This window comes from Musa acuminata, chromosome BXJ3-5 (assembly GCF_036884655.1).
Source record: "Musa acuminata AAA Group cultivar baxijiao chromosome BXJ3-5, Cavendish_Baxijiao_AAA, whole genome shotgun sequence".
Taxonomy (NCBI): Eukaryota; Viridiplantae; Streptophyta; class Magnoliopsida; order Zingiberales; family Musaceae; genus Musa; species Musa acuminata.
In genome coordinates, this window is record NC_088353.1 from 40,447,990 (window position 1) to 40,475,850 (window position 27,861).

The window sequence follows — 27,861 nt, forward strand, 5'->3', positions numbered from 1 at the left end:
TCTGAATGATGCCTATGCTTGGTTCCATCATGAACTGCATTATGTTCTTCTCTGAAAGAAACTGCTGTACTGACTTTGTAGTCTTCCTTCTCATTGTCAGCTACCTTTGCGCTGTCCCCTATCTTCATTTCATCTGTGTCTCATGTACATAAACCAAGGTACATAAAAAGCTACACAGCATGCAAAAATTAAATATTCACATATAGTCGACTTGACTAAAATTACATTATAAAGATTATCACATCTTGAAGGATCAGATCGATAAATAGATCCTATAATACTTCGTTAGGAACTATTTTTTTCGGGCGGTGCATCACGTTTCAAATACTCCTATCTATAGAGTGGTGAAAAAATATATTATAATTAAAAATATTTCAAAGAATATCATTTCTTATACTAATAATCCTCACAGTATGACTGACATGAAATATTTATAATATCAAAATTATTAATTATTCACTAAAATGCTATGCATTTACATTTATGATTGGCAACAATAATGATTGTATGCGCAGATGACCACTTGTTGTTATCCATAAAGTGGGGCTATAGAAACAAACAACCATTATTTACTGGCTTCTGGAAAGGCTCCATGAGATTAAACTTAGTTGGTAACGAAACCAAGAAACTGGATATAAAACAAATCATATCCATATGATCAGCAATGAGGAGTCAATGTAAGGAGGTGGTAGGCAGGACAAGGCTCAAGCTAGGAGTGAAGGATTTGCATCCATCAGCTGCCACACATCATCTTCCAACCACTCTAGCTATCATCCTCTTTGTTGCTCTTCGTATAACCATAAGCATTGGCTGCAATGAGAGATCCCTTTGGTTGGGGAGTCCAAACCCAAGCATCATCATATGCATGCAAAGAATGCAAGAAACCAGTAACGGATGAAAGGCCTTATGAAGCCGAACTAAGCCCCAACATCCTTCAGCAATAAGATCAGAAACAATATCTAAGCATTTAACATCACCATTGATATTGAAGAGATTGGGCCAATTACTAAAAGCAATATTGCTGACCCAAGGGCTAGCTAGCCCAGATATTAGTATGGCAGCTATCCATGATAAATCTTTGAAGCCCTCCTCTTAACTATTTGAGGAGGTGGGCTAATCCTCTTTTAGTGTGAGAGGTTCTGGAAACCTTATGATCATCTCATTGGATCCTAGACTAAAGGTTTTTGTCATGGTGGGGTAGGATTCTTTTAGCATTGATAGTTATTTTAATAATATTTAAATTGTGACTGCCAAAACCCTACCATGCTTTGATTTTAATAATATTTAAGTCCAGTTTACATTTGTTGTAATTAGTTGAGTCATTCCTGAAGGAGTTTTTGGTAAACTTATTTCTCAAATTTTATCAAAAGTCTAAGAGTTTATGCAAGTGAGTGGGGATGAAATTAACAACAAAATTTATTTTTAATTTTTCTAATAATTTTATTAACTATTCTATGTTAGAAAGATTCAATGATCTATCATAGGATAAAAAGGTACCAAAATAAGGCATAGGTCAAGTGTCGAGATTTGTTAGATTTTTCATGATTTACTTGGAGACTTATCGGTTTAGCAAAATAGCCTAAAGTCGAGAGAATATTTGAATAAGATTTGAGATTAGTTTAATAAGAATAAATCATATCATCGAGCATAAGGTGCGAGATGTTGACACCCTTAATGTTAAAAGGAGTGAAAATAGAAGAGATGAGCTATTAGACTAAAATGTAGAGGTAGGAAGAGATCAGATCTCCCTTGATGGATGCCTCTATGACTGCTAAACCATGCAAAGGGGTAATCATTGATCAAGCAAGCAAATGATGGAGGGCACAAGCAAGAAGAGATTCTAGAGATCAAGGATGGGAAAAAATTTATAAGCTTGAGAACATTGATGATAACATCATAGGAGATGCTATCGAAAGCTTTCTTCAAGCCGAGTTAAAGGATGATTAGAGGAGAATTTTCGCTGAAGGAAGCCATAGAATGAATGAGTTTATAACAATCAAAATATTATAGTGAATCAAGCAATCAGAAATGGAAACACATTGTTCATGTTGAACAAGGTTGTGGAGATAAAACAAAATCTGATTAATAAGTACCTAGAGAAAAATTCATAAATTACATTACAGAGGGTTATCGGTCTAAAGTCTTTGATTTTCTTAGGGTTATCTTTCATAGGGATGAGAACAAAGTGGATTCTTCCTCAAACTCTGAGGAAGGAAACTAGTGTCATGATAAGAGTTGAAAGCTTTATAAATGTAATCCTTCAAAGTATCCCAAAAAGTTAAAAAAAAACTTAACATTATAATCATACTAAAAACCTTGACCCATATATTTAAAAGAAGTAATTTTTTTTTTCTTGTGAAGGAGCACACTAGTAATCTTTATCTAAATCAAGAGCTTGGGGAGAGGGAGGATGGAATCCCAATCATTATGGGGACATAGACTCGAAATAAACCATAGGTTCAAGTACCAACTAGAGAAGTTGAAGAGGGTATCCAAGTTATTATGAATGAGATCTTCGTTAATATGGTTTATGTGATTTCTGGATGTGACAATTTTGTAATAGAAAGTAATGTTTATATCACCTTTAAGTCTCACTTAATTTTGACTCTAGTGATTCACTTGATATGAAACTATTTGTTTAAGGAAGAACGCTTATTATAAAATTAGATAAGTTTGGTGTGATCATCCAGAAAAAATAGACATCTTTAGTTTCAAGTGACAATTTTCTTATTAGTAGCAATGATAGACTTTTTGATATTGTAGTTATTACTATTGTGCTAATAAGTAAGGAGAGTATTATTGATCCTGAGAGAAAACAATGGTATTGATTTTTTCCGAAGATATTGATTTCTCTCTCTCTCTCTCTCTCTCTCTCTCTCTCTCTCTCTCTCATGATTCGTGCCACCCATCTTTGGTAGGTGTACCTATCCCCGATGTGAGCCATGACAACTCTCTTACAGTGGAAGACAGCCACGCGCAGAACCTACGCAGGGCGCACACCCAAGTACGCTGTGCGCCCGCCAATGGTCAACTAGCATGGACATGCGTGAGCCGCGCTCGTGGAGAGCTCGTGTACGTATATGGTCGTCTCTGGCCCACGATAATATCCAATGACTGTTTGCTGTGTCGGCAAAGATCGTCCGAGTCTAAACTGTTGACACGCCACAGACCTCTCCGTGGGCCCACGACTGTGCCCCACATGGATAAGGCTCGACGAGATCCACGTAGGATGAGAAAGGCATTGGGCGGTGTCTGTTGTATCTTTCGTATGTGTGTTTGGACTCGTCGTAGAAATGTCACACCCCCAGATTAATCCCAGACTTAACTCACGAAAGATCAAGAGGCGTTCGCGTCTAATCTCAATCGCACTCTCGCCCGTTGATGCACGCCACGATATCGTTCGATTCTGTCGTGACTTGAGACGTAACGTGAACGCAAACATATCTTATCGCATTTGGGTAAGCCAGATGATCTCCTACAAGCAAGGTTGTAGCGGATTCCCGATCAAATCCATGACAGGTGACATCTCCTAAAATGAACGGCCACGATGTGATAATTGGCAAATCATCGTTGCAATCGGAGAGGACCCGTTGCCGTTATAGCTTTCCAATAATTACAAGCCCACCCGGGAGAAGTGAGCCCGTACGAAGAATGGAAAGCAAGAGCGCCGCGGTCTCCTCCTCGGTCCTACTCCTCCTCCTCCTCCTCCTAGCCCCAGCCGCCACGAGCGGCCGCCCCCTCGCCGCGGGCAAGCCTGACCCCGACGACGCCGCCGCCACCGCTCGGTGGCTCGTCGCCCAGAACTCATGGGGCGTCCTCAGGTCTTCACTTCCTCCATCCTCATCTCAGCTTTTACTTCCTTTTTTCCGCCCCCTAACAAGAGAATTGAATCGCGAATACCTGAATTGGGTTGTATGGTTCTTGTTGTTCATCTCGATTTGAGCAAAATTATGTAATTGTGCGGTTCGAGATCGATAGCATTAGCCGCAGAGAATTGATCTAATTAAATATAAAAGATTTGTAATTTAATATTCGAATAGATGAACAGAATGAAAAAAAGTATGTTTTTTTTACAAGGATTATTAGTGTACCGATTATACGGAACGCAGCCATTTACCTCGGATGCAGGACCAGTTATGCTCATTGATGCGAGTTCTGCATCGGTTCTTGGTTCTTCTGCCCTTATGATTAGCCTAGAGTCTACATGTTCTGTTTATTACGTGTGTACTCTAATTTTATATCTGCCGTGCTTAAATTAGGGAGAAACTGTAAATACTGATGATGGTAGATTGTATTTTGAATTGTTAATTGCTAATCATTACATAGTCGGTCATTTGATTGTTTTATTAGTTCACTTGAAACTCCAATGGGGTGTCTCCTTATAATGAAACATCATTGAGATATCTTTTTTTATTTTGTTTCATTTATACTGTTATATTATATTACATCAATGATTTTACTTCTTGTCTTTTTCTTTATTTTCATGAATTTCTACTAGTTCTACCATCAGTTTTTATGTCCGTGTTCATTTTCTAAGATAAAAGCCACCTACAGTCCACAACAGGTGCCAAGAAAAGCTTAAGCAAGCTTGAACACAAGTGCTACTACAAAAAAGAAAAAAACAAAAAGCTTATGTGAAAATTTCATGACAACAGATACTAGCAATGGCTGACTCTTGTTTTCTGCTGTTTGGTAGAGTGCATCTGAGAGCATGAAAAACTAGCGTTCAAGAAGCTCATCAATTGAAAATTTAATGGAAACAAAATAAGGGAATATATTTCGAAAAATATATATTAAACATTTAAAATATTTGTTACATTTATATACCATGGTTTGAAAGGAATCAGCAACAATATAAAGCAGGGTTTTGTTCTGTAATTGCTGATTCTGACAACCACTAGATCAAGCATTGCTTGCAAATTCCGATACATAATGAGACAAGTCTCTACTATCACACTCACTGTCTGACTAGGTCATGTAGGTTCAATAACATCATCAAGATAGAAATCATTTTTGTAAATCAGTTATCTATTCCACTAATGTCATAGTAAATGAGTTTCAAACGAGAATGGAAGGAACCAAACAGAGATATAAACAAGCCAGGCATAGCATTTTAATGTTCCAACATCACAAACCTTGTTAATACTTTCCTAGTGGTTGGGCTGTTCTCCTCTTGCATCAACACTCAAGATGCTGATTCTGTTAATGCTATAAATATGGAGAATTTAACATGCCCCTAATAGATGTGTGTGTTTATGTCGAGTCCAAACTACCTTATGGATGTCATCACTTGTCTGTTCACTCACTTTATACCTCTAGAATTCTAAGTGCTAAAGTTGCTAGATCTGATCACAAAACCAGCCCCACCATAGTCCTCCTGTGCACAAAAAGAACCATCAGTGTGTAGTTTGCACCATGTTTCTTTGTACATCTTGCAAAGACTTTGGTGCGGGCCAAATCTGAAATAGTTCATGTTAAAACGAACTGATGGGTGAGAATTTGCATCGAACTGTCATTTCTATCATTCATTCTACCATGTCGTTCCAGATACTTGGTACTTATTTTTTAAAATATGCTTTCTTGCTGGTGTAACACCTGAGATATAGTGCTGTTAGATGCAGATTTATTAATTTCGTTGTGAGATCATATCATTTATGAGCTTATATACAATTTATAATTGATACTGCTCATATTTTTTCAAAAGAAATAAGAAAAAATTAACATTCTTTTATCTCCATAGGTGTGGGAGTGATGTTTATGTTACATTGTAATGAAAAGGGATAACATACTCGAGGATTTCTTCTTTTTGTAGAAGTCATGATATTCCATGGTTTTGTATATTTGCCAATTTTGCATCAGAAACAAACAGTTGTTTGTAACTTTCATATTGACATGACTTGGAAATTATCAAAACAATTCACTTTACAGATTACTAAATGTGTCATATCTGTTAATTTGTTTTAAGTTATGAACTAATATGTTTTCTACCTTTAATGCAGTACAATCTCAAGTGACTTGGGTGGATCTCCGTTTGGGTAATCTAACTAATCCAATATTAGAAAGCATTAACATATTATGTGAGAGTTGGATCCGGTTTTAGTGACAATGACTGATTGGTGTGTGTTACTGCAGAAATGTTGTGTCATTTAGTGATGGAGAACCGGGTGAAGGCTGTGGAATTCCCTACTTCTATCTGACGACACTTGATCCAACTGCAAGGGACGCATTGACAGATGGAAGGTCATCCTTTACCCTTAGTGAATTTCCCCTTGGATCTTGTGGCAAGATAGATCCTGAAAATCCTACTTGTGCAAAACTTACACTCACAGGAAAGGTATAATACACAACTGTAATTAATAAGAGGTTTCCTTATTGTTTTAGTTAAATCTGTCGATATCTTTTTTGCCTTTTTGTTCTTTCTAATGATTTTTTATAAGGGTTTTTAATTTTAATGCTAATAAACTAGTCTAATCTGGAACTATGTTGGGTTTGTCACTAGTTTCTTGAAGTTTTTAAATAGGTTTCCTGTAATTTCATGTGTAACAAGAAATTATGATCCGAATCACCATAGTCAAACTCTTGGATGTTTTAAATTATTTCTCATATGGCTATACATCTAATAATATATTTATTTTCTAGACAACAGGTTATATGTGTAAGATTGTAGTAACCACTAGCCACTTCAAACTTATGACTTGATGCCTCATGGAAAGTTCTTATGGATGACCTTGGGGCTTCTGAAGAAGGGAACATCCAGCACATAGTTCTGTTTCATCAATGCGTCAATTGCACTTCCCAAGGTGTCTGGCCTACCTGAATGTCTAGGCACCACCTAGGTCGAAAGGGGTACTTTCCATCTATGAATTGTAGACTTCTTAAAATGAAAGATGTAATATTACACAAAATTATGGCAATGGAGTATTGTGACTGCATAAAATGTAGGTGGTGCATTGTATGCAGTCACACTTCATACCTGCATTGTATGAAGGTCTTTGCAGTTACACTTCCAACTCTACTAATTATACTGTGTATCAACTCAATATGAGGCCTTCATAATCTCTGCTAATTTTAGTTTGTCAACTTTGTTGTATTTTTAAGAGTGTATTTGTTGACTACACAAGGAGTTATGCATAAAGCTCCGAATATTAGTTTTCCTTGGATATTTGTAGTTCTAAAATTTAAGTCACATATAGTCTCAATTTCAAATTTGACGATATTAAAAGGGTAGCTAGTGATGAACTACTCTCTTTTGGTTAAAGGAATGTGATTGAGGTATCAGTAGAATGTATGTATAGAATCTTATGGTACTTTTTGCATGTTTTTCATTTTTCTTAACAAAGCTTTGCTTTCACTATGGCAAAAATTTTAGGAAGTAATATTTCATCTCAATATTAGATCACTAAGCTGCTTGCTTAATCTCAATATAATATAATTAAGCTGCATGCTTGGTCTCAAATCTTGTCCCAATTAAACCATAATTGTTGTCAAACCAAAACAATAGTTCTGATTCAATCTCGTTAGAAGCGACAAACTTTAAGATATTTTAAGCCAAATTTGAACTTTTTATTTGTGTGAATAAGATGCATAACCTTCAGATAGCTGATCAAATAAATTCTCTCTGTTATTGGAGTATCCTGGACTTCAATTTTTTTTGCATGGACAAAGAAATGATGAGCGTATATATTGTTGTCTCCCGCTTTAGTCTAAACTCTTTGTAATCATTAATTTTGTAGCTGAAATTGGTAGATAGTCAGTCCAGTGAAGCTGAGTTTGCTCGAGATGCATTGTTCGCTAAACATCGGGAGATGAACGGTAGGCATGTGAACTTCATAACATTCGTATCAAAACACTCATTATTGTATTTTGATTCTCACACAACTTCAGTCTCAGACTATCTAGCTATTGATATTTATATTGGTGGTTGCAGACTGGCCCAAGAATCACAACTTCCAAATCTTTAAATTAGAGATTGAGGACATATTTCTGATTGACTGGTTTGGTGGACCCAAACCGCTATCTCCAGCTCAGTACCTTAACCATGGAAAAGAACTGTCTGTAATATAATATATAACACTGATGAAGAATGAACAAAGTAAAATAATAGAAGAAGGTGATTGCTTTGGATTGTTTTCTTTTTTACTTTCAAATCTTTACTATCTTAACGATTTTACTTTTCCAAACTGATATTTATATTTTAAAGCAGGAACCGGCTTCTCATAATACTAGATTCATCAAGAACTACATGAGATGAGGTGAAATCTGGGTTCCCAAGGAAATAATGTGCTAATGTCCATATTTGTGCTCTGTATCATGTGTCTCCTGTGTGTTTATTGGCTGGCCACACATTCATCAAATCTTGTCAATGGTATGACTATTTTGGTTCTGCCTGTTCAGTGTCAAATTTGGGTGAGCCACAGATTCCCCAAAGTTGTATAAAGCTTGTTTGCAAGATCTTTTCATTTGATGTTCTATGGGATGACCAATCTGGTTTCTAAATTTGTATAACACATCAAGAATATATATAGATCTTGTTAGACTTAACCTATCACCAAATGATGTATCACCAAATTTTTGGCATAACCAACTCATCATTTGGTGCTACTTGATCTGTTGAGCAGTGTGCATCACAAGATAGATAGCCATATGTCTCGAGCTGTTATCATCCATGTAACAGTGAAGATGAAGTGACAGATAATAATGTGACACAGGGCATTAGAACATAATAGTTGTATTTAATTAATAAAACTTTTACATCCTCCTCTGCACTATATAATTGCTTAACCTTAATTATGTTTTATCCTTAACTATAATTGCTTGATAAGAAAAGAAAATTCATGTACAATTTATCTATGTAAGACCTCAAATCATGACCAATGATCATGATTAATAATGATTAATTTGATTTTGTTGTATGGATAAGATTGATCGAGAATAGATTACAAAATTGAATAACATTATTTCGTTTCGTTTCCCAACAAAATCCATTTCTTTCTCTTAATTTTTTTTATTTGGATGACGAGAAATAAATAAATATATATATATATATATATATATATATATATATATATATATATATATATATATATATATATATATGAAAGAGAAGAAAAGATTGTTAATTGATCTCTCACCGGAATCGAGCTGGGCGGAGGAAGGGAAGGGCAGGGCGGTGGTAGAGGACGCGGTCGATGACGTTCCGGCTGTTAGCGTCAACTCGAGTCGGCGTGGAATTCTGCTTTATCCTCCTCAAAGGAGATAAAAAGAGACATCTTTTTCGGGGTGGGTGGTTCAGTCCACCTAAATAGCGCGGTCCAATTTTTGCCTTGCTCGCCGCCTCAAGCGAGAACGAGTTTGGTCACCCATCCACGTCGATCGAATCTTGTTTCTCCTTCTCCGTTTTGATTGGATCTCCCGGTGCCGTCTGCTGAGATCAGAGTGGCCGGACGAATTTGGAACCTGCCGACCGCTCCTTGAGGTGGATCCTTTGCTCCTCGTATGTTAGGGCTTTTGCTGTGGTTGGGTTGCCTGTAGATTCTGCTAAGTGATTCGATTGTCGCCGCAGTCGAATAAAAGGCTTTTAGTGAGATATTTAGCAGTGGGCTTTTCATGTTGGTTCGATGTAGACTTTAGTCGCAAAATTTTGATCACAACTGTTCTTGTTTCGAGCCAAAGTTGTTCCTTTCCCCCCCAAAAATTCAACCTTTCGTGAAAGCCTTGCCTTTGTAAGAACTTTTGTTCTTGCTGGTATCTGATAGAAGTATTGTTTTGTCTTATTATTGTGATTATTATTGATTAGATTGGATGAACTGACTGCGAGTTATTGTTGAAGCGGGCCAATTTTGAAGCTGGGTTGCGATGGCGACGGCAACCATGGCAACTGCAGCGGGTGCTGCTGCTCTTCTTTACTACACGCTGAATCGTAGACTACAGGCCACGCGATCTCAAGATCATGGTGAATGTGAGCATGGCGACGATGGAGCCAAGCCTCTTCTTTCTGGGAGGAACCGGGTGTCTCGAAGGCCTGTGCGAGCCCCTGCCACATGGTTGGAGACGATATCAACCCTGTCGGAGACGTTGCGATTTACTTATTCTGAGACTTTGGGGAAATGGCCTATTGGTGATCTGGCCTTTGGCATTAACTTTCTCTTAAAGAGGCAGGTAGAACACTTTTGGATTCTTTCAGGGTGTCTGACTTTTTTGCTTAGCAGAAACCTGCCTAGGCTTCCAATTCGGCTGCTTTTGTTTGATTTATAGCTACTGGGACACTGTATATTAGATTCTCAAAAGAATGTCATGCTACTTACCTGAAGGTCTGAGGCCCATTCTTTGGTCCATTTATTAAGATGAAGGCCTTGAATAAATATGACTCAAAATGAAATGAACGTTATAACATAGCACATGGGACTATTTGTTGTTTGATAATGTTAAGTTGCATATTTTGTATCTTCCTTTGCATGCATTTACTGAAGTAAGAGAAATAGGTTATCATGTACATATTGCATGCATTAAAGAAGATTTCACTCTTTTATCTGGTTCAGATAACCACATTGATTCCCTTCGGAGAAATGAGGAACATCTTAACATTCCTTAGAATTATTAAAAAATAAAGAACTTCACCTGTATGTTCAGCACATGCCAGCAAAGGGATGGATTGACATGGTGTTTTCTAATGTCCCATACTGGGTCATAGAGCTAAAGTGCCCAGATATCTGCCAACTCTTAAACCTTGGCAGACACTTATATCTTTCTTGGGACCTTTTGACATGGCCAGCATTCTTCACTATGAATCAGCATCAACAATCCTTGGCTTATCCAAAACTCTTTATAACTTATATTTCACAATCTTGGACTGCAACACTTATTTAACATACGTTTGATAACAGTTCCTTCAGAGTTATGTATAACTTACTTGCATAAAGCTTGTTTCTTTTTGAGTCCAGAAGTATTTAATTTAATCATTTTAGTCATTCCATTGAAGAAGAGAATACTTGTTGCTTCCAATGAAAATGGCAAGTGGTTTCATTTTGTTGGAAGTTATAATTTTGCACTTTCCTCTATGGTCTCGAACACTCTGATAAATGTTGATTTTTCTATAATAAAGCCTCCTGTTATTGATCTGAAGTCATCACAGCGATGTGTGATAAAATCAGTACAGTTGTAGATGTGCATAGTACAGGGGTTTGGGATCTTTCTAAGTTCTCTATCATATCGAGAACTTTTCTATAAAATTGCAGATGTTCCTTATATGTAGCTGCACACTCTTAGTCTAGTCTCCAGTATGATTACCAAAATCTTAGTCCTTACTCTTTGGTAGTTACTACTTACTAGTTACTGGTATTACTTACTTTTTCTTCTCCTTGCAGGGAAACTTGCATGTGGCAAAAACCTATGCTGGAAACGGAAGCATACAGCTTAGAGGAGTTCAAGTTATCGACGAACTGAAGTACCTTCTGAATTTGTTAACTCTTTGCTGGCATTTTTCAAAAAAGCCTTTTCCGTTATTTTTGGAGGCAACTGGTTATTCCCAAGATGATGTGATACTTCAGGAACCTAAAGCAGGAGTAAGTGTTCTTCACTGTTGGAGCTTTAAATTTTATTTATATCTTTATACTTCATGTTATTATATTTCTTTGGGAAAACTGAAAAGATCTATTTGGCAGAAGAGGCTTCTCTCAATTCATTACTTTGTTTCTTTTTTTCCAGATATTAAAACCAGCTTTTGCGATTTTAATTGACAAAAGCACAAAGTGTATTCTACTGTTGATCAGGGGCACTCACAGCATTCGAGATACATTAACAGCTGCAACTGGTGCAGTTGTACCATTCCATCATACAGTTATGAATGAAGGTGGTGTCAGTGATTTAATTTTAGGGTATGCACACTGTGGGATGGTTGCGGCTGCTCGATGGATCGCTAAACTTGCTGGTCCATGTCTTATGAAGGTGTTGCATGAGTATCCAGAGTACCAACTGAAGGTGATTACTGTTGTGAATCTCTCTATTCGGTCTACAAGTATCCTTCTGAATTTGTTTTGAAGCATTTAAGTTGGTCTATAACACAAATTTCATAGGCAGACTACCATTTTTATTTAGTATACGTATTGAATCACATGTTTTTTTCTTTTTTACTCGTTGTAATCTGTTAGGCACATTTTATGTAGGATTTTGGTACCCATTAAGCCAGTCTCATTTCTTTTGTAGCTTAAGAAATTATTCTTCCTTCTTTCGGATTAAACATTTAAATAAAAAAAAATCCTTGAATGAGTATGGAGAAAATATACTTAACTATTTTTTATAAATTTCCTGAAGTGTTCCATTCTGATGAAAAATGGAAACATTCATTGCATAAAAATTGTCCCAGAAAATACTTTCTTAAATCAAGATAAAATTTCTTCAGTATATCCATTCAACGTGTAGTGGATACTTTGTTATATCGTACCATTTAAAAGATTATCAATTTTTTGTATTTGATAATTGGGAAGCAACCCTTATCTTTATACTCTTTCTCCTTATAAGTTTCCATCATTACTACCTGTACCACTTATGCATTTTAGTTTTCTTTTATCTCCTACATCCACACCATTGTTTCCATCACACTCTATCGACTTCCTTTTCTCCACTTAATCACCAAGTTCCACCTCTGCCACATCCTTTTCCACTGCTCGTCAACCATTATTACGATTCTTTTTCTCTTTTTTGGTTGTGACATCATCACCAATAGCTGCTTCTTAGTGGAAGCAGAAATTCTACCTGTCATGACAATGGAGGAAGAAGAGTGAGAGGAGAATATTAATAATGCAAAATTGCCTTTTTGTTTAAGTTTTGTGAATCTTTTATTCAAACCTATAATTTGAATAAACTAGCAGGAATAAAATTTCAATTTTTGGGCATTTTAATATCAAACAATAAAATATTAAAGACAATGTAAATAACACAAGTGATTATGGGCATTTTTATATCCAACTGACGTTGGGTTATCATGACTTTAAACAATAAATTTTGTTTTACATACAACTGATTTACTAAAGATCTTAAATTGGTAACTGCTACTAAACATTTTCGACAACCTTCATTAAATATTTCTTTTCACAATTTTGTTGACATTTTATGTTTCAAATCATTTTAGATAGTTGGGCACTCGCTTGGTGGTGGTACAGCGGCACTATTAACATATATTTTGCGGGAGCAGCAGGATTTTGCAACTACCACCTGTGTGACATTTGCTCCAGGTTTGTCTCCCTTGATCACAATGTTTGGTTGATGTGCAAGCCTTATCCTAGCTATCTTAGATTGAAGTCTCGATTACCTATTTTTCTTTTGATTTTACAAATAATTTACATTAAAAGTAGTTGGCTACAATTATAACTAGACCCGCAAGATATCAAGGAAGGATCATTCTTTAAAGAAGAGTGTTGACTGTCAAGATATAAACAAACCATTTGTGTGTCAAATTTTGACCTCCTGCTATTGATGTTATCTTGTTGTGTGACTCTCAATAAGTCTTCTTCTTGTGCACTTCACAAATCTGACTTAGCTGATCCATCATTTTTTTTGGAGCTCATAATATGCCTTTTAGACTATAAGAGATTACTTTATTTCTGTATGATATCTAAAGGACATTTTATGAGTTTGTGCTTTGTTTCAGTATATGTTGCACATCCTTTCACATTCTATCGTGGTATATATTGTACTTGCAGCTGCATGTATGACATGGGAACTGGCAGAATCAGGCAGACATTTCATTACTTCAGTTGTCAATGGAGCTGATTTGGTGCCTACATTCTCAGCTGCCTCTGTAGATGACTTGCGCTCTGAGGTTATAATTGAATTTAATTGTTATATGTTTAATCTGCAATGGGACTTGTGTTCCCATATGAACTTTTAAGTACTATCTATTTGGTTTGTTTTAGTAGAATACTTTTTGTCATTGTAGTATAGGGCATATAATCTGTTTCTGGGGTTTGTCTGCAGTGTTCAGATTAGGAGCATGGTCAAGCACTACAAATATAAAAAATGACCTTTTCCAAAGGATAGTCTTCCTGTTCAGCAGTGGTTATGTGTTTGATAGATGCTCTTCTTATATCACTTGTTATGAACTTGAACTCAATCTGAGAGTCTAATGTAGAAAATTTTTTGAGATTTGGCTGTAGAATCTCCCTCCTCCTTTTTTTTTATTCAAAAGAAAAGGACAATGTTCATTTTATACATCACAAATATAAACTGTTGAAGAATTCAAACTTGAAAATAGTGCTCACTGTCAGGGCTTTGTGTTATTTAGGTGTACGTGTTTAAGATATTATTATACTTTGAGATTATGTTCGAGTCGGTAACTACACTAAGTTTTTGAGGTAGTTATGAGAGTAATTTCATTAATCAGAAATGACTTTATACTAACAGGATCTAAATTATATTCTCTTGTGATGTGAAGATATCTGACATGCATTCAGATAATGGACCACCAAGAAATGAAATCAAATTGCATTTAGGTGAATATTTGGACTTGACATTCATTGAAAATTGAAATAGCATGGTCAATTGAACTGCATGAACCATGCGAAATATGTCTGTACGAGGAATTTTGACTTCTTAATTATCTCTTTTCAGCAAAGAGATTTTATTTTCCTTGAGGCCTATTACTTCTCCAAGATCGTTTCACTTGCACACACTTTTGGTTCATTCTATTGAAACCCCAGTGATTAGCAGCTCTTTCATATTGACATCAACGGATATCAGTTCTTTGCTAGTAACTTAACCGAGTGGGAGTAAACAATAATCAAGGAAACTTGCACGTCCATCTCCTGAATGATTCCAATTATATTTATATTCCTGCAAAGCTGCATATATCATTTGTACTTATATAAACTTCATTCACTGTCATAAATTCTCTTAACGCCATTCTATAATTTTACTGTAGCAGTTTAGTAACTGAGGACACCTTTTCCCATTACCTTCTTTCTCTTTCCCTTTCTGTTTCTTTTTTCTTCTCACCTTGTCTCCTCTCTCGTTTTTTTCATGGTCACAATGTAGATGAACAATGGTAGGGGATATAGGCAGTAGAAATGTTGGATGTGCAGTAGAAGAATGAAGAGGGATAGGGGAAGTGTAGAGTCAAGGGTGTTTTGAGTATGCACATATAACTTAATCAGAATTATCATTAGTGATAGTTGATACAAGCTGGTATCATGGTCATACTAGAATGAATCTTTATCTGACCGAGGTATATATTAGTTTATCTTGTCAGAAAATAGAAAAAGAAGGATTCAGAGTGTCAAAAAGTATTTGCAGTTTTAAATATGTTACAAATAAACTGTTTCATTGATATAATGGCTTCTAAAACATCAGAATGCTGAAATGTAATAAAGTAACACTATGTGAAGAACTGTCAATCCTGGTCTTCTCTCAATTTCTCAGATCAACTTATTTTTGTGAACCATTTTAATTTTTTGGTTTGTAAGCATATCTTTCGATACTTGTATGATAACTTGTCCTTTCTTTTTTATTGTGGACAGGTGACAGCATCAGCATGGCTGAATGACTTGCGAAATCAAATTGAGCACACTAGAATATTGAGCACTGTTTATCGTTCAGCATCTGCACTAGGGTCTCGTCTTCCATCAATTGCCACGGCTAGAGCTAGAGTAGCTGGTGCTGGTGCGATCCTACGTCCAATATCTAATAAAACACAGGTTTGTTTCATCTCTCATCCTTCGTGGTTTAGACTGTCCTGTACCTTGCAAATTTACCTGTAAGGAGATGCATGCACTTATCCTTGAAAATGAACTGAAGTAATTGTTATATTCTGGGTTTTTATGCCAATTATAATTTACCCATCATGGTCATCTAAAAGAAAAATACTTTTACCAAAACTGGAACACTTTTTTTTCCCAGCAATTTGGTTGTAACCAAGTAGCTGAGTGTCCAGTGCCATTTCTTGGATCTATGTTCCATTTATTGCTAACAAACATGCTTTAGCTAGTGAAATATTTGTTTTAAAAGTTTAGCCATGTTCATAGGGATACTGACAAATTGTCACATAGTTTGGCAAATCCAGTCATCAGAAATGGCTTATCTCAAGATTGGGATGCTGATTTTTTGTAATTCGTGGTCCATGATCTCCATCACCTACAGTTTAATTAGTGAATGAAGGTCTTTCTTCCCTAGAAAAAGAAAGAGAAGAAAGTTATGTCTATGTTTTATTTCGTTGTCTTCTTACATGATGATCGCTTTTACCTTAGGTTGTGGTGAAGACAGCCCGCAGTGTGGCTCAGGCTGCATGGGCTCAACCTCCACTGAGGCTATCTTCGTGGTCCTGTATTGGGCCTCGTCATCGAAGCAAGTCAACTGTTCCAAACTCAAGACTAGAAGAAAGCATTTCAGGATCCTCGACCTCAGCAAAAGAAAATTCCGAGGCTCTTGCCAGTTCAACTGAAACAACCACTTTGGAGAACATAGAAATCATTACTTCTCAGGGTGTAGGGTGGACCACAGAATATGAGTGTTCACAAATCAGTGAAATATCTCATGCTACTGAGGTGGATGACAATGAGGACGACAGTGATAGTGAGGATCTCATGGGCCATGGTAGGATCGAGGACAGTATGACCGAGGTTGAGTTGTGGCAGCAACTGGAGAATGAGTTATACCGAACTAGGCAGAATAAAGATGGTGACTTGGCAAATGAGAATGAAGATGCCGATTTGGAAAATGAAATAAGGGAGGAGCAGAACACCACTGCTGCTGAGGAGAGCAGGGGGACAACGGAAGGCATGCTGACCGAAACAAAGGAAGTTCATAGATTTTACCCCCCTGGAAAAATCATGCACGTTGTGCCCATCCTTCCGGATGGGACAACCAACCAAGAAGCTCCGAACGACGGCCATGACGATGGAAGCCTGCCGGTTGAGCCTAAATTTGGGATTTTCTTGACACCAAGGTCACTCTATGGTAAATTGAGGCTCTCACAGACGATGATAAATGATCATTACATGCCGATTTACAGAAGAAACATTGAGCAAGTAATCAGTGAGCTCGAGAAAGATATTTCCTCAGACATCTCTGGAGATGAAACCATTTTATAGTATATGATTTCTCTGTGTCCTCAAGTGGCCCCAGGCAAGGTGCCATACCTTGCTAGGCTGAATAGGATCGAAGTAGAGGCTGAAGGTTCTGAAAATTCTGTAAATTAGTAGAGAAAAATTTGCGTTTTTCCCTGTTATATATAAGTTTTTTGTTTAGCCATCTTTTATAATCTGTATCATTTGGTGAGTGTTCATCATCCAAGGATAATACTCATCAGAGAATCAAGTAAAAACCTGAATACACATTTATCACAAACAAAGTGTAACCATTGTATGCCCGCAAGTTATTGTTCTCTATGAGATATTGTCTGTCATGTCACATCGAGTTGCATCATTTCTTGATCGCAAGGAACAATTCACTGTGAAGGCGCAAAAATAGAGATGTGAAGCAACCCGCACCCCTCGAGGCTGAAGCTAAAGAATAGATAGAACAAAGATCACTTAACTTTGTTGTTAAAGGCTTCAATTATTAATATCAAAATTCTGGATCAAATCTCCTCTTCACCATTTCTCATATGCCAAAAGATTAAGGGGTTCTTGAACCCACCACTTGTAAGAAGAATGAACAGTTGCAAGATTTTCTTGGTTTGGTGTATACAAGATAACAGAGGACTGCTCACATAAAGATTACTTGATGACACATAGAAACCTGATGTACAATCCAAGAAGATAAGAAACAATAAGCCAAATTCCATCCCATGTCTCTATTCCTCTCTCTTGACTGTAATTTTTCAGCTGTGTATCACTAAAAACCAAAGTGATCTCTTATGACCATGGTTCACTCAGCTGAAACCATAAATTGGATTTTGATAGCAACAGAAGTAGTCAATCCAATCCATCAGGATAAGAGATCACTTTGCTGGGGAGGACAAGGTACATGAGAAATGGTTCTGCAAGGGGAGCAAGATAACACAATGCTGGAACGAAGGAAAGCAGGAGAACAGCAACATATCATCAACAGCAACATGCAAAAGTTCTGAATGTTTCTGTGAAAAGATCTGCTTGGGTGATAGGCTTCAAGAACACATATTCAGAGGACAACAGATTAAAAGCTAAAAATGTAGACAGTAGCCATATTAACGCCTCCTGATTTATTGGCCATTGTTAACACTGCCAGTTGAGTTGACAAGAAGAAGAAAAATCTTGCACTGTGTTTATAATCAGCAAGAACATGCACTGTGTCTCCAAGCCATGGCCATGAGCATGTAAGAGACGATCGCGTAGCACGCAATCCAAAGATCTCGAGAGGGTCAGAAGTGGCTCACAATGGAGTGGCAGCTGAGATTTGGAGAGGACGATGGAGAGGTCCCTGAAGGTCTCAGAATAGAAGATTTAGGTAGGACGTGTAACAAAAGATTAGATTTGGGAGTTGTTGATCTGCCATTCCTTCAAGTGAAGGTAGTATCATCATTAGCCATTGACTAATCTATTCATTGGAATTTAAACACCATAAGTTTAGAGGTTTTTTTCTTTTTTATTTTAAATTTAGATTATTATTGTTATTATTTTTATTTTAAATATTTAAGATTTAAGATTTTATTATTGTTATTATTATAATATTATTTTTAATATATAAATATTTATGAGTTAGATATTATTGTATCTCAAAAAATAATTAATTTCTTGATTATTGAAAGTCTGTTATTATTATTGTTGATTTTTCGTGATCTAAATAATTAGGTTTGAGACATTATTATCTTTCTCTTTGAATTTTCGTGAAAATAAAACTAAAATATTTTATTTTTATAATTATAAAAAATTTTAATATAAAATTTTTAAATCTAAAGATTAAGGAGATTTATAGGTCACGTCGAATACGCTTTATCTCCACGTGGCAATCGGTAACCACAAAAGACAACGTATGCTGCGCCGAGACAAACACCGGATCCACCTTCTTCCGGCCCAAGAACGAGCCATCAACTAAAAAGGACAATTCGCACACGCTTCCTCTGATCTCTCGAGAACTCCGAGGCTCCGCCGCCCGCCACCATGCAGACCCTCCTCCTCCCCGCCGTGGACGGTCTCCGCCTCTCCTCCCCCGAACCTCCCCCCACGCTCCGTCGACGCTCCCCCCGCCCGCTCACCGCCGTCCGCGCCTCTGCCGCGCCGCCCCGCAGGGAGACGGATCCGAAGAAGCGGGTCGTGATCACCGGCATGGGGCTGGTCTCCGTGTTCGGAAACGACGTCGATGCGTACTACGACAAGCTCCTCCAAGGGGAGAGCGGGATCGGGCTGATTGACCGGTTCGACGCGTCCAAGTTCCCCACAAGGTTCGCCGGCCAGATCAGGGGGTTTTCGTCGGAGGGGTACATTGATGGGAAGAACGACCGGCGGCTCGACGGCTGTTTGAGGTATTGCCTGGTTAGTGGCAAGAAGGCCCTCGAGAGCGCCGGCCTTGGTGTTGGGAGCCAAACCCTTAACAAGGTTCGATGTGCTCTCATCTGACTAAATGAAGTCTCATCTTCTTGGAACTGAAATGCGTCGCGTGATTAAAAAGATGACTTTTCGTTTTAATTAAAGACCGGATGAAATTTTGTTGCTTTTTTCTTGATGAAAATTTAACTTGTAGCTGAAATGTAGCTTGTTTCTGGTTATTTGGTTATGGAGGATCGAGTTGGACCATGCCTTTATCTGAATCCAATCAAGAATTGTTGCAATCTCGGATAGGACTTTATTGTATTTGAATCAAAACTGATACTTGGAACCTTCCTCTAAAGTTTTGGGTTTATTAACGTTCATTAACTATGTTAATTTAAAGATCTATTGCTTGATCGGCTGTTTGGTAACGTTCTTCAGCTGGATCTCACTTGATCATGTGTCTGCCCCTTTGTTGCTGTCTATTAATTCTTTTTCATGGCTACCTTAATGTATGCGATGCATGCTGCAGCTTATGCCAACCATCATTATTGCATCACCAACAGAAAATTTAGTTACTGAGATATTATCTAGAACATGAAATTAAGTTTGTGCCTCATCAAAATAGATTTTTTTTTTTTTTTTTTCTGGTTTCCCTTGCTTCAACTTATTAAATTGTTTTAGTTCTTTTTCCCATTTCATTGATGTGAAGCATTAATACGACTGCTTATTTATACTTCACACTTGTTTCATAGTTGTTTTTATTTGATGGCTAGAGAAGCTCTCATTACTTTCCTGCCTATGTACTTTTTGACTAACTATTTGTTGTTAGCAGATTGACAAGGTTCGAGCTGGTGTTCTTGTTGGTACAGGCATGGGTGGTCTTTCAATCTTTTCTGATGGGGTTCAGGCTTTAATAGAGAGAGGCCACAGGAAAATAACTCCATTTTTCATTCCTTATGCCATAACAAACATGGGTTCTGCGCTACTTGCAATGGATATTGGTTTCATGGGTCCTAACTATTCAATTTCTACTGCATGTGCAACGTCAAACTATTGTTTTTATGCTGCTGCTAATCATATTCGTCGTGGTGAGGCTGATATAATGATTGCTGGTGGTACTGAAGCTGCCATCATTCCAATTGGTGTTGGGGGTTTTGTTGCATGTAGAGCATTATCTCAAAGAAATGATGATCCTAAAACTGCATCAAGACCATGGGACAAGGATCGAGATGGCTTTGTCATGGGGGAAGGTGCTGGAGTACTGGTATGCGCTAACATATCTTTATTTTTTCCTCCACATCTTTTGTTATACAGTGTAGAGAGAGGTTGTAGGTTCTATCAATTCATGATGATTTTCATCGAACTTGGCTAAAGTTGATATCTAAAAGCATTATCCGTCAAAATTCCATATGTTGACACAGGACAATGTAACGATGCTCCCTCAGAACAGTATGAGTAATGTATTGATCAGCATACTGTCTGGTGCATTAGTATTACCAGCTGTATGAATTAATTACACTTCTCTAATATTTTATCAGTGGCAGGAAGATTAATTTGCATTTCAGTTTGAGAAGTGAAAGAAGTGAGTTTGGGAATGAGGACTTTTGATTAATGGGTGCATTTATGGGTGTTTGACATGTCTGAAATGATTCTTTGGCCATAGTCATACATTGTTTGGTAAAATCAATAGTCAGTGGTTATGGTGACAAAATATGAACAATGATTAAGTTTCGTTGCCGTACATGAGTATGAATACCTCAAACATTTGCTAAATTACTTGGAAATTGGTATGGAAATTTTAGCTTGTGTTAATCCCAATGACATGTTTGTGCACGCGATAGAAATAGATAAATTGGTTAATCATGCGAATCACACTTTCAGCGGAGATTTTTATAGTTACTAATTTTTGCTGTTTCTTTTTGTTTAACATCAATCGGTGAAGGTCATGGAGAGCCTTGAACATGCAATGAAACGTGATGCACCAATAATTGCTGAGTACCTTGGAGGTGCTGTCAACTGTGATGCCTATCATATGACAGATCCTAGAGCTGATGGACTTGGGGTTTCATCTTGTGTCCAGAAAAGTCTTGAAGATGCTGGAGTGGCACCAGAAGAGGTAATCCAGAGTTGCTTTCTACCAGTGTCAAGCATATATATTGTTTCTTTTCTTCAGTTCTTTTATCATCTTGGTATTTTCTTCTTTGATGCGTTGAAGTTAAAAGGCTTAAATTCTTCATAAAATAGTCAAATGAACATCCTATACTACTACTACTTGTTAAAAGATACTCGAATGTAGTATAGATATGCACATATCATTGCATTGGTGTTGGATATTATTTTATGTATATATTTTTATTTTCTACTCATTGAAAAGCTTCTCTAGGCATTTTATATTTATGTCAACCTAAGAAATTATATTTAAGATGATAGCAAAAAAAAAAAAAAAAAGAAATAATTTGTTAAAAATAACAATTTAGATTAAGTATATAATATTTCAGTATATGATTATTATATATGTCATGTGAAGAAGTTTGAGGGTGAAAGGTGTTCCTTTGTGATTTTGATTACCAAGGTTTTAATAATGAAAATAGTCTATTTGCTTGTATGGGATGAGCCATCCTTTTTAGACAATATCAGCTGAAGCCTTGTTCATTAGGTTGTCCTTTTTATATGGGAAGACTTAAAACTAGTCCACTTGAAACTTCATTTGGAAGGTCTGATGATTCTCTCTAGTCACCATGAAGAATGAATTATTGGTTCATGCAAATGTAAATAAAGGGAACTTCATTTGCAGAGATGATAAATCTTGAATTCCACAGCAACTCTCTTCTTGTTATGCATCCCTATTTCAATAATAAGGTCTATCTCCACTTTCCTTTCATTACATCTTTTACTGTCTTTATGCAATGGTGGACGATCGAGGATGACATATGATTAATGTGAATGTGCCATGAGTAACAAATGCATCAGTGGTAACATCTCTGCTTTAGAATCATAATTACAAGTTTCTTTTTTTATCTTTCCTCATTCTTGGCTTCACTCTTCTTTTCCTTCCTCCTCACTTGTTCTTTTGAGGCTATTGGATTGGCTTGAATTGTCAAAAATTGGCAGCTTCCCTTAAATTTTAATTAATTCTGACTTATTTCAACAATTTCTAGTTATGAGGTCAATAAATCAGTTTAAACTTGGTATATCTTACACCATGAACTATGGTATTTATGGCTGATACATATCAGTTTTGATCAGTCGATACTGAATTTGTCTTTTTAAATTTAATGTTTATATATTTTTTTCTTTTTTTGAGAAGAAATCCTATGGCATTATGAAGTAATTCTTGCCTATAAAACACTGTTTCAAAAGTGATGAGGCAATCACCGTTTTTTTGCATCATGGAGTTCCAATAAGTACTGGACTTGTAAATACTGAAATGTCAGCTAAACCTCACTGTCTGATTTTTGTTTCCAGGTCAATTACATAAATGCTCATGCAACTTCCACACTTGCGGGGGATCTGGCAGAGGTGAACGCCATTAAACAGGTTTTCAAGGATCCATCTGCGGTTAAGATGAATGCAACAAAGGCAAAGAACTTCTCCTGATTTTGCAATGTTCTATTGCTGCTTTATGCATTTCTGACACGATCCTATATATTCAGTCTATGATAGGGCACTGCCTTGGTGCAGCAGGCGGTTTAGAGGCTATTGCAACTGTGAAAGCCATAACTACAGGATGGCTGCATCCAACTATAAACCAATTCGTAAGTGAAAATCTGTCTCTTATGGTAATAAACAAAAGGATGCCGTATTGTATTAAACCATTAAATTACCATTTTAGATTTTTGTTTGCATATGAATTCGACTCTTATTTGTAGCAAGATTCATGTTGCTTCACATGAGAGCTCAATGATCAAATTGAGCACAAAAACAAATAACAGCATCTAAGAGCGTCCATTATGTCTAAAATATGCTGGATACGAGTATTCCAGACTAATAAACTATAACCAAATTATTACTTTAATGGACCTTTTGTTGTGTAATTTTCTGAAAATTGTTTAGTAGCTTCGGTCTGACCATCATCATTCTGTTTAATAAATTTGAGTTGATGTTCAAATATTATTATTGCATATGCTTTCTCCATTTGAAGGCTGTAACTAGCTGCTAGGTAACCCACATATTTTGATGATAAAAATCTTTCTGCATGTGCAATTACTGTAGAATTTAGAGCCAGCAGTTGAGTTTGATACCGTGGCAAATGAAAAGCAGCAGCATGAAGTTAATGTTGGTAAGTTGGAAATATTCTCTCATACTTTATCATTCCCTCCTCATCTTCGTCCTCCTCTCTCTCTCTCTCTCTCATATGTTTGTTTTCCTCGTGTAGCTATTTCAAACTCATTTGGTTTTGGAGGACACAACTCGGTTGTGGTGTTTGCACCTTTCAAGCCATGATCAGTTCAAACATAATTTTTGGGGTATCTGATGGTTACCTTTCTCTAGTGAGGCCAAGAAAAGTAGAGTTGTTTCAAGCTGCCAAATTTTCTGCTAAAGGAGGCAAATTTTGCTATGAGAACAATCTTTCTTCATATGAGAAAAACATTTCTATTCTTTCAATAAAGCCTTTGCACCTATTTTTTTTCCTAATTAAGTCATTTTATTGACACTTTTGGATGGCACTGTATTGTGGTATTACCAAATAGTTTCTTATGACTGTGTCTTAATAGTGTGATGGTCTCAAGGAGAGAAACAAAAAAACTCCTGCCCTATAAAATATGTTATATATATATATATATATATATATATATTAGTTTTCATATTTGATTTTTTAAAATATTGTTTATGTATATATGTTCGCGTGCTGCATGTGTAATAATTTTAAGAACATATAGTTAATATCTATTAACTAAGAGCATGCAATTCGTTTGATCAATTATGATTAAACTGGAATTTCTAGATTGATATTAACTAGAAAAAGTTATGTCCAGAAATGTTAATATTTGTGCTTGCAGATATGTGCCAGACTGCCCCATTTCAAATGTTTCCGTTTGACTCGTTAGAAAATGAATAAAAGTCCTCGCGAGCCCTCTTCCTCTATGATATGCTTCCTCCTCCATCATACATAAATATCGAAATTATGTATACCAAACTAAAATGTCACTAACCTGGATTTTTTAACATTAGATCTACAACAGAGGGTAAAATTCTCGAGAAAATGGTTCAGAAAGTTGATCATGCACATAACTTTCAATCAGCCTGAATCCAAATGTATCAAGGCATGGATGATAAGCATTGAGAACATCCACTTTCCAATTGAGTGAATATTTAATCAAGAACATGTTTCTTATGTTGCTACAAAAAAATAGTCACAGAGCAAAATTCGAATCAGATCAAAACTAACCCTAAAGTCCAAAAATTTCTTTTTTGTTTGAAAAAGAATAATTTCCATCATGAGGATTAAAGGAAGGCCTCCATTTACTTTCTTCACTCCCTGAGGGTCCAACATGATCTGGCTCCACCTAGGAAGCCAGCTTGGATCCTGGCTGTATGACTGAAGGTACAGCCGCAACCCGAGCAGCTGCTGCATCCCAACCGTCAGCAGCCACAATGCCTGCTGTGACGCAAGACAAAAGGGAAAGTGTTTTCATCAGCACAACAGCCAGGGGAGAATCTCTTAAGATCACTGTTGACATAATGAAACAATTGCACATCGAAGTGAAGCACAAAGATGGATTTTCTATTGTACCAACATTGACACAATCTTCAGGTAGTCTATCCTTGATTATTGCAAACCAATATAGTAAATAAATGTGTCTCAGAAAGTGCATTGCATGGGAGATAAGAATACTAGAAACTTGAAATTGATTGTGAACTGCTATGAAAGAGAAGAATAGTGAGTTAAGGATCATGATGGGAATGATAGCAATGGCAAAATTTCAAACAAGATAACATGACATTCAACATGATTGGTAAAATGCATCCACAAATTCCAACAGAGATGGATTGAAAAATAAGTATGCTGGATGAGACAATTGAACTGTGTTTAGCATGCATTGCCATGGTGAAAGGGATACTTGTCCATGCTGGTAAGATGAATTAAATGGGATGTCTTTGACCTTGACTAGCGGTCCAGTCAGCACCAGGTGCTGCTGGAACAGCAGGCACACCTCCCATATCAGGTGCCCATTACTCGGCAGTCCACTGATCAGTTGGTACCATACTAGTGTACTCAGCAACAGCACCATATTCAGGTGCCACAGGAGTTTCAGCCTCTTCCTGCTCTTTGGCCTCTTCAGGGTCCCCCTAGAAAAATAGATTAACCTGCATATGCCACAATTCACTCTTTAGTTAATACAAGTACATGACCCAAGTTTAAAGAAAAGGGCAACGACTAACATGGAATTACAAATACAGAGTCATCCCTAAGACCATAAAATGGACAGGTTGACAAAGAAAGCTATTTCACATTACAAGGAGAATTAAACTTGAAGCTAAGATGGTCGACAAAAACAAAGTTAATGCAATCCACACAATACAAATGCTAACTGCTTTGTGGATGGGAATGGCACTATCGTCACTCAAGGAAGCAGCACACATTAGGCCTCCACCCCACTCCAAGTGGAATGCTGGGCTATTTGGGACGCTCTCACCAAAGCTTCTCAAATGAATTATCTGAATATCATTGTCAAATCTGATTCTTTAGAGGCTGTGTTGATTTGTAATAGAGACAAATCTGCCCTTTGTATTTGTGAAATATATGTAAAGATATAATTATGCTGGCAGGTTCTATGGATGTCTTATTTTTTTGAGACGTCAACAAGCCGAACAATTCTGTAGCTCACAACCTTGCCAATCAGACAAGGATTTTTTGTCCCCCTCCAATCTCGGAGTGTAATTTTGGGGACTGCTACTGTCCTGATTCCTAATTGAAAGTTGAATTTTCTTTTTTTTTTATAAATACAAGTACTAACACATGAAGGAGCAAAAATAAGAGAAGTCAGCATATCTTACCATTACTTCCCACTTGTGTCCAGGGGCAATAGTCCCACGCATTTGCAAACCCATCCTGGTTAACAACCAGAAGAGGCAACCAATATGTGGTTTACCCTTATTATTGGCAGGAATTCCAATGTCAACATATCTCATCAGTGAATCTGTGTTGCAGAAAGCAATGGTGCGAATATTACCAAGAGCAGATTCCTTGATTGGCTGCAGAAAATGTTGAAAGCAGAGATCAGTTACCGATTTGTTTTGGTAGTCACAAAGTCCTTCCAAGATCAATAATGACTCACCTGGTGATCTGTTCTAGGGTCAGTTAGAAAGAGGAGACGAGGTTCACTGAAAGAAGTTTGAAGTTGATTAGTGAAGGTTCCAGGGGTGTGCCTCCCAGCATTGGATGAGCTCCAGTATACTGTGCAAATTTCAGTACAGCTCTTTGATCATAACGTCTGGCAGGCCGAACAATGATATCTTGTGGGTTTTCAATGGCAACACAAGCTGAAGGTTTTCCCATGTTTTACCAAGATTGATTAAAAAAACACCTGCACAAGAAAATTAAACTTTTTGATAGAGAGAGTACTTCAGTAGCTACGTTCCTTGTTATAATGTCATCAGTCAATTCGTGCTCTATTGATTAAAGAAATAAAAAATATGAAAATATATAACAATATGTTAATCACATAACAATATGTATTCCCACAAAGATCCCTTCTTTGGTTTTTGATCCCACCCAAGGTCCCTTCACACACTTTTTGCCATAATGTATTCCCACAAAGATCCCTTCTTTGGTTTTTGATCCCACCCAAGGTCCCTTCACGACTATTTGCCATGTACCATAAGCCAAGCAGAATCTATGCAAGGTGGGTGATTCCACTGATCCACACAAAAGCGTTTGCCAGTACACAGCCAGTCCAACAAGGTCCACACAAATCACAGAAACCTATATCACAACACACAGCAGCATTGCATACACCCGCAATTGCGTTCAATCAGAAAACGGAAGCGACTACGACGAATCAAAGGTGGAGCCTCGACTGACCGTCGGGTCTTCTCCTATAGACGTATCGCTCCATCTGGAAGTTGCAGTTCCTGGCGCCGATGTGGACGTTGGCCGCGAGCATCATCTGGATGTCCTGCTCATTCGGTGAGAGAACCCTCGTCGCCGCCATGACCGCACACCATAGGACGAAGAACGAGAGCCAAACTTAGAGTTTCTCGTCGGCGATTGATCTCAATTGATGCAGAGGAGAGCCGCGAGCCGGCCAAAGCTTAGAGTTTTGGTTGCTCACCTGAAAACCCTAACGTTCATCTACAAATGACCCACAGTGGTTAAGTCAAATTATATGAAATGACTACAACACCCATAAAACTTATAGCAAATCACCAACAAATCTAGGCTTGTATAGAGCCCATATGACCCGGTCACAGCTTATTGGGC

At 37.2% G+C, this 27,861-nt stretch overlaps 3 protein-coding genes and 1 pseudogene across 4 annotated transcripts; 3 read left to right on the plus strand and 1 right to left on the minus strand.

The window, feature by feature from the left end:
- Positions 1-3,623: 3,623 nt before the first annotated feature.
- LOC135637774 (uncharacterized) lies at positions 3,624-8,471 on the plus strand. The gene is made up of 6 exons (XM_065150554.1): positions 3,624-3,821; positions 6,000-6,035; positions 6,133-6,334; positions 7,734-7,812; positions 7,928-8,110; positions 8,204-8,471. Exons 1-5 carry the CDS (start codon positions 3,652-3,654, stop codon positions 8,062-8,064), a joined length of 624 nt encoding a protein of 207 aa, XP_065006626.1. The 5' UTR covers positions 3,624-3,651; the 3' UTR covers positions 8,065-8,110; positions 8,204-8,471.
- A 665-nt stretch (positions 8,472-9,136) lies between these two features.
- Positions 9,137-17,361, plus strand: LOC103985495 (uncharacterized). Of its 2 annotated transcripts, none has more exons than XM_009403211.3 (8): positions 9,137-9,722; positions 9,830-10,158; positions 11,364-11,561; positions 11,704-11,976; positions 13,127-13,229; positions 13,698-13,816; positions 15,510-15,686; positions 16,236-17,361. In XM_009403211.3, the coding sequence occupies exons 2-8, from the start codon at positions 9,856-9,858 to the stop codon at positions 17,076-17,078; spliced, it is 2,016 nt and encodes a 671-aa protein (XP_009401486.1). In that variant the 5' UTR covers positions 9,137-9,722; positions 9,830-9,855; the 3' UTR covers positions 17,079-17,361. The 2 variants fall into 2 exon arrangements, with proteins under 2 accessions (XP_009401486.1, XP_009401484.1); XM_009403209.3 differs by having other exon boundaries at positions 9,137-9,475.
- Positions 17,362-18,978: 1,617 nt separating this feature from the next.
- Positions 18,979-24,071, plus strand: LOC135639229 (3-oxoacyl-[acyl-carrier-protein] synthase I, chloroplastic-like). The gene is made up of 7 exons (XM_065153050.1): positions 18,979-19,502; positions 20,269-20,700; positions 21,379-21,552; positions 22,902-23,015; positions 23,090-23,191; positions 23,649-23,715; positions 23,812-24,071. Exons 1-7 carry the CDS (start codon positions 19,068-19,070, stop codon positions 23,877-23,879), a joined length of 1,392 nt encoding a protein of 463 aa, XP_065009122.1. The 5' UTR covers positions 18,979-19,067; the 3' UTR covers positions 23,880-24,071.
- A 974-nt stretch (positions 24,072-25,045) lies between these two features.
- Positions 25,046-27,720, minus strand: LOC135638561 (small ribosomal subunit protein uS2-like; annotated as a pseudogene).
- Positions 27,721-27,861: the final 141 nt, after the last annotated feature.

What these genes read in the sequence shown, in the direction of transcription:
- LOC135637774 (XM_065150554.1), top strand. Translation starts at nt 3,652, where the DNA reads ATGGAAAGCAAGAGCGCCGCGGTCTCCTCCTCGGTCCTACTCCTCCTC. An exon ending in AACTCATGGGGCGTCCTCAG is followed by an intron (nt 3,822 to 5,999) that starts GTCTTCACTTCC and finishes CCTTTAATGCAG; the next exon opens with TACAATCTCAAGTGACTTGG. An exon ending in TTGGGTGGATCTCCGTTTGG is followed by an intron (nt 6,036 to 6,132) that starts GTAATCTAACTA and finishes GTGTTACTGCAG; the next exon opens with AAATGTTGTGTCATTTAGTG.
- LOC135639229 (XM_065153050.1), top strand. Translation starts at nt 19,068, where the DNA reads ATGCAGACCCTCCTCCTCCCCGCCGTGGACGGTCTCCGCCTCTCCTCC. An exon ending in ATCCAACTATAAACCAATTC is followed by an intron (nt 23,192 to 23,648) that starts GTAAGTGAAAAT and finishes CAATTACTGTAG; the next exon opens with AATTTAGAGCCAGCAGTTGA. An exon ending in GCAGCATGAAGTTAATGTTG is followed by an intron (nt 23,716 to 23,811) that starts GTAAGTTGGAAA and finishes TTCCTCGTGTAG; the next exon opens with CTATTTCAAACTCATTTGGT.
- LOC103985495 (XM_009403211.3), top strand. Translation starts at nt 9,856, where the DNA reads ATGGCGACGGCAACCATGGCAACTGCAGCGGGTGCTGCTGCTCTTCTT. An exon ending in ACTTTCTCTTAAAGAGGCAG is followed by an intron (nt 10,159 to 11,363) that starts GTAGAACACTTT and finishes TTCTCCTTGCAG; the next exon opens with GGAAACTTGCATGTGGCAAA. An exon ending in CAATATCTAATAAAACACAG is followed by an intron (nt 15,687 to 16,235) that starts GTTTGTTTCATC and finishes CTTTTACCTTAG; the next exon opens with GTTGTGGTGAAGACAGCCCG.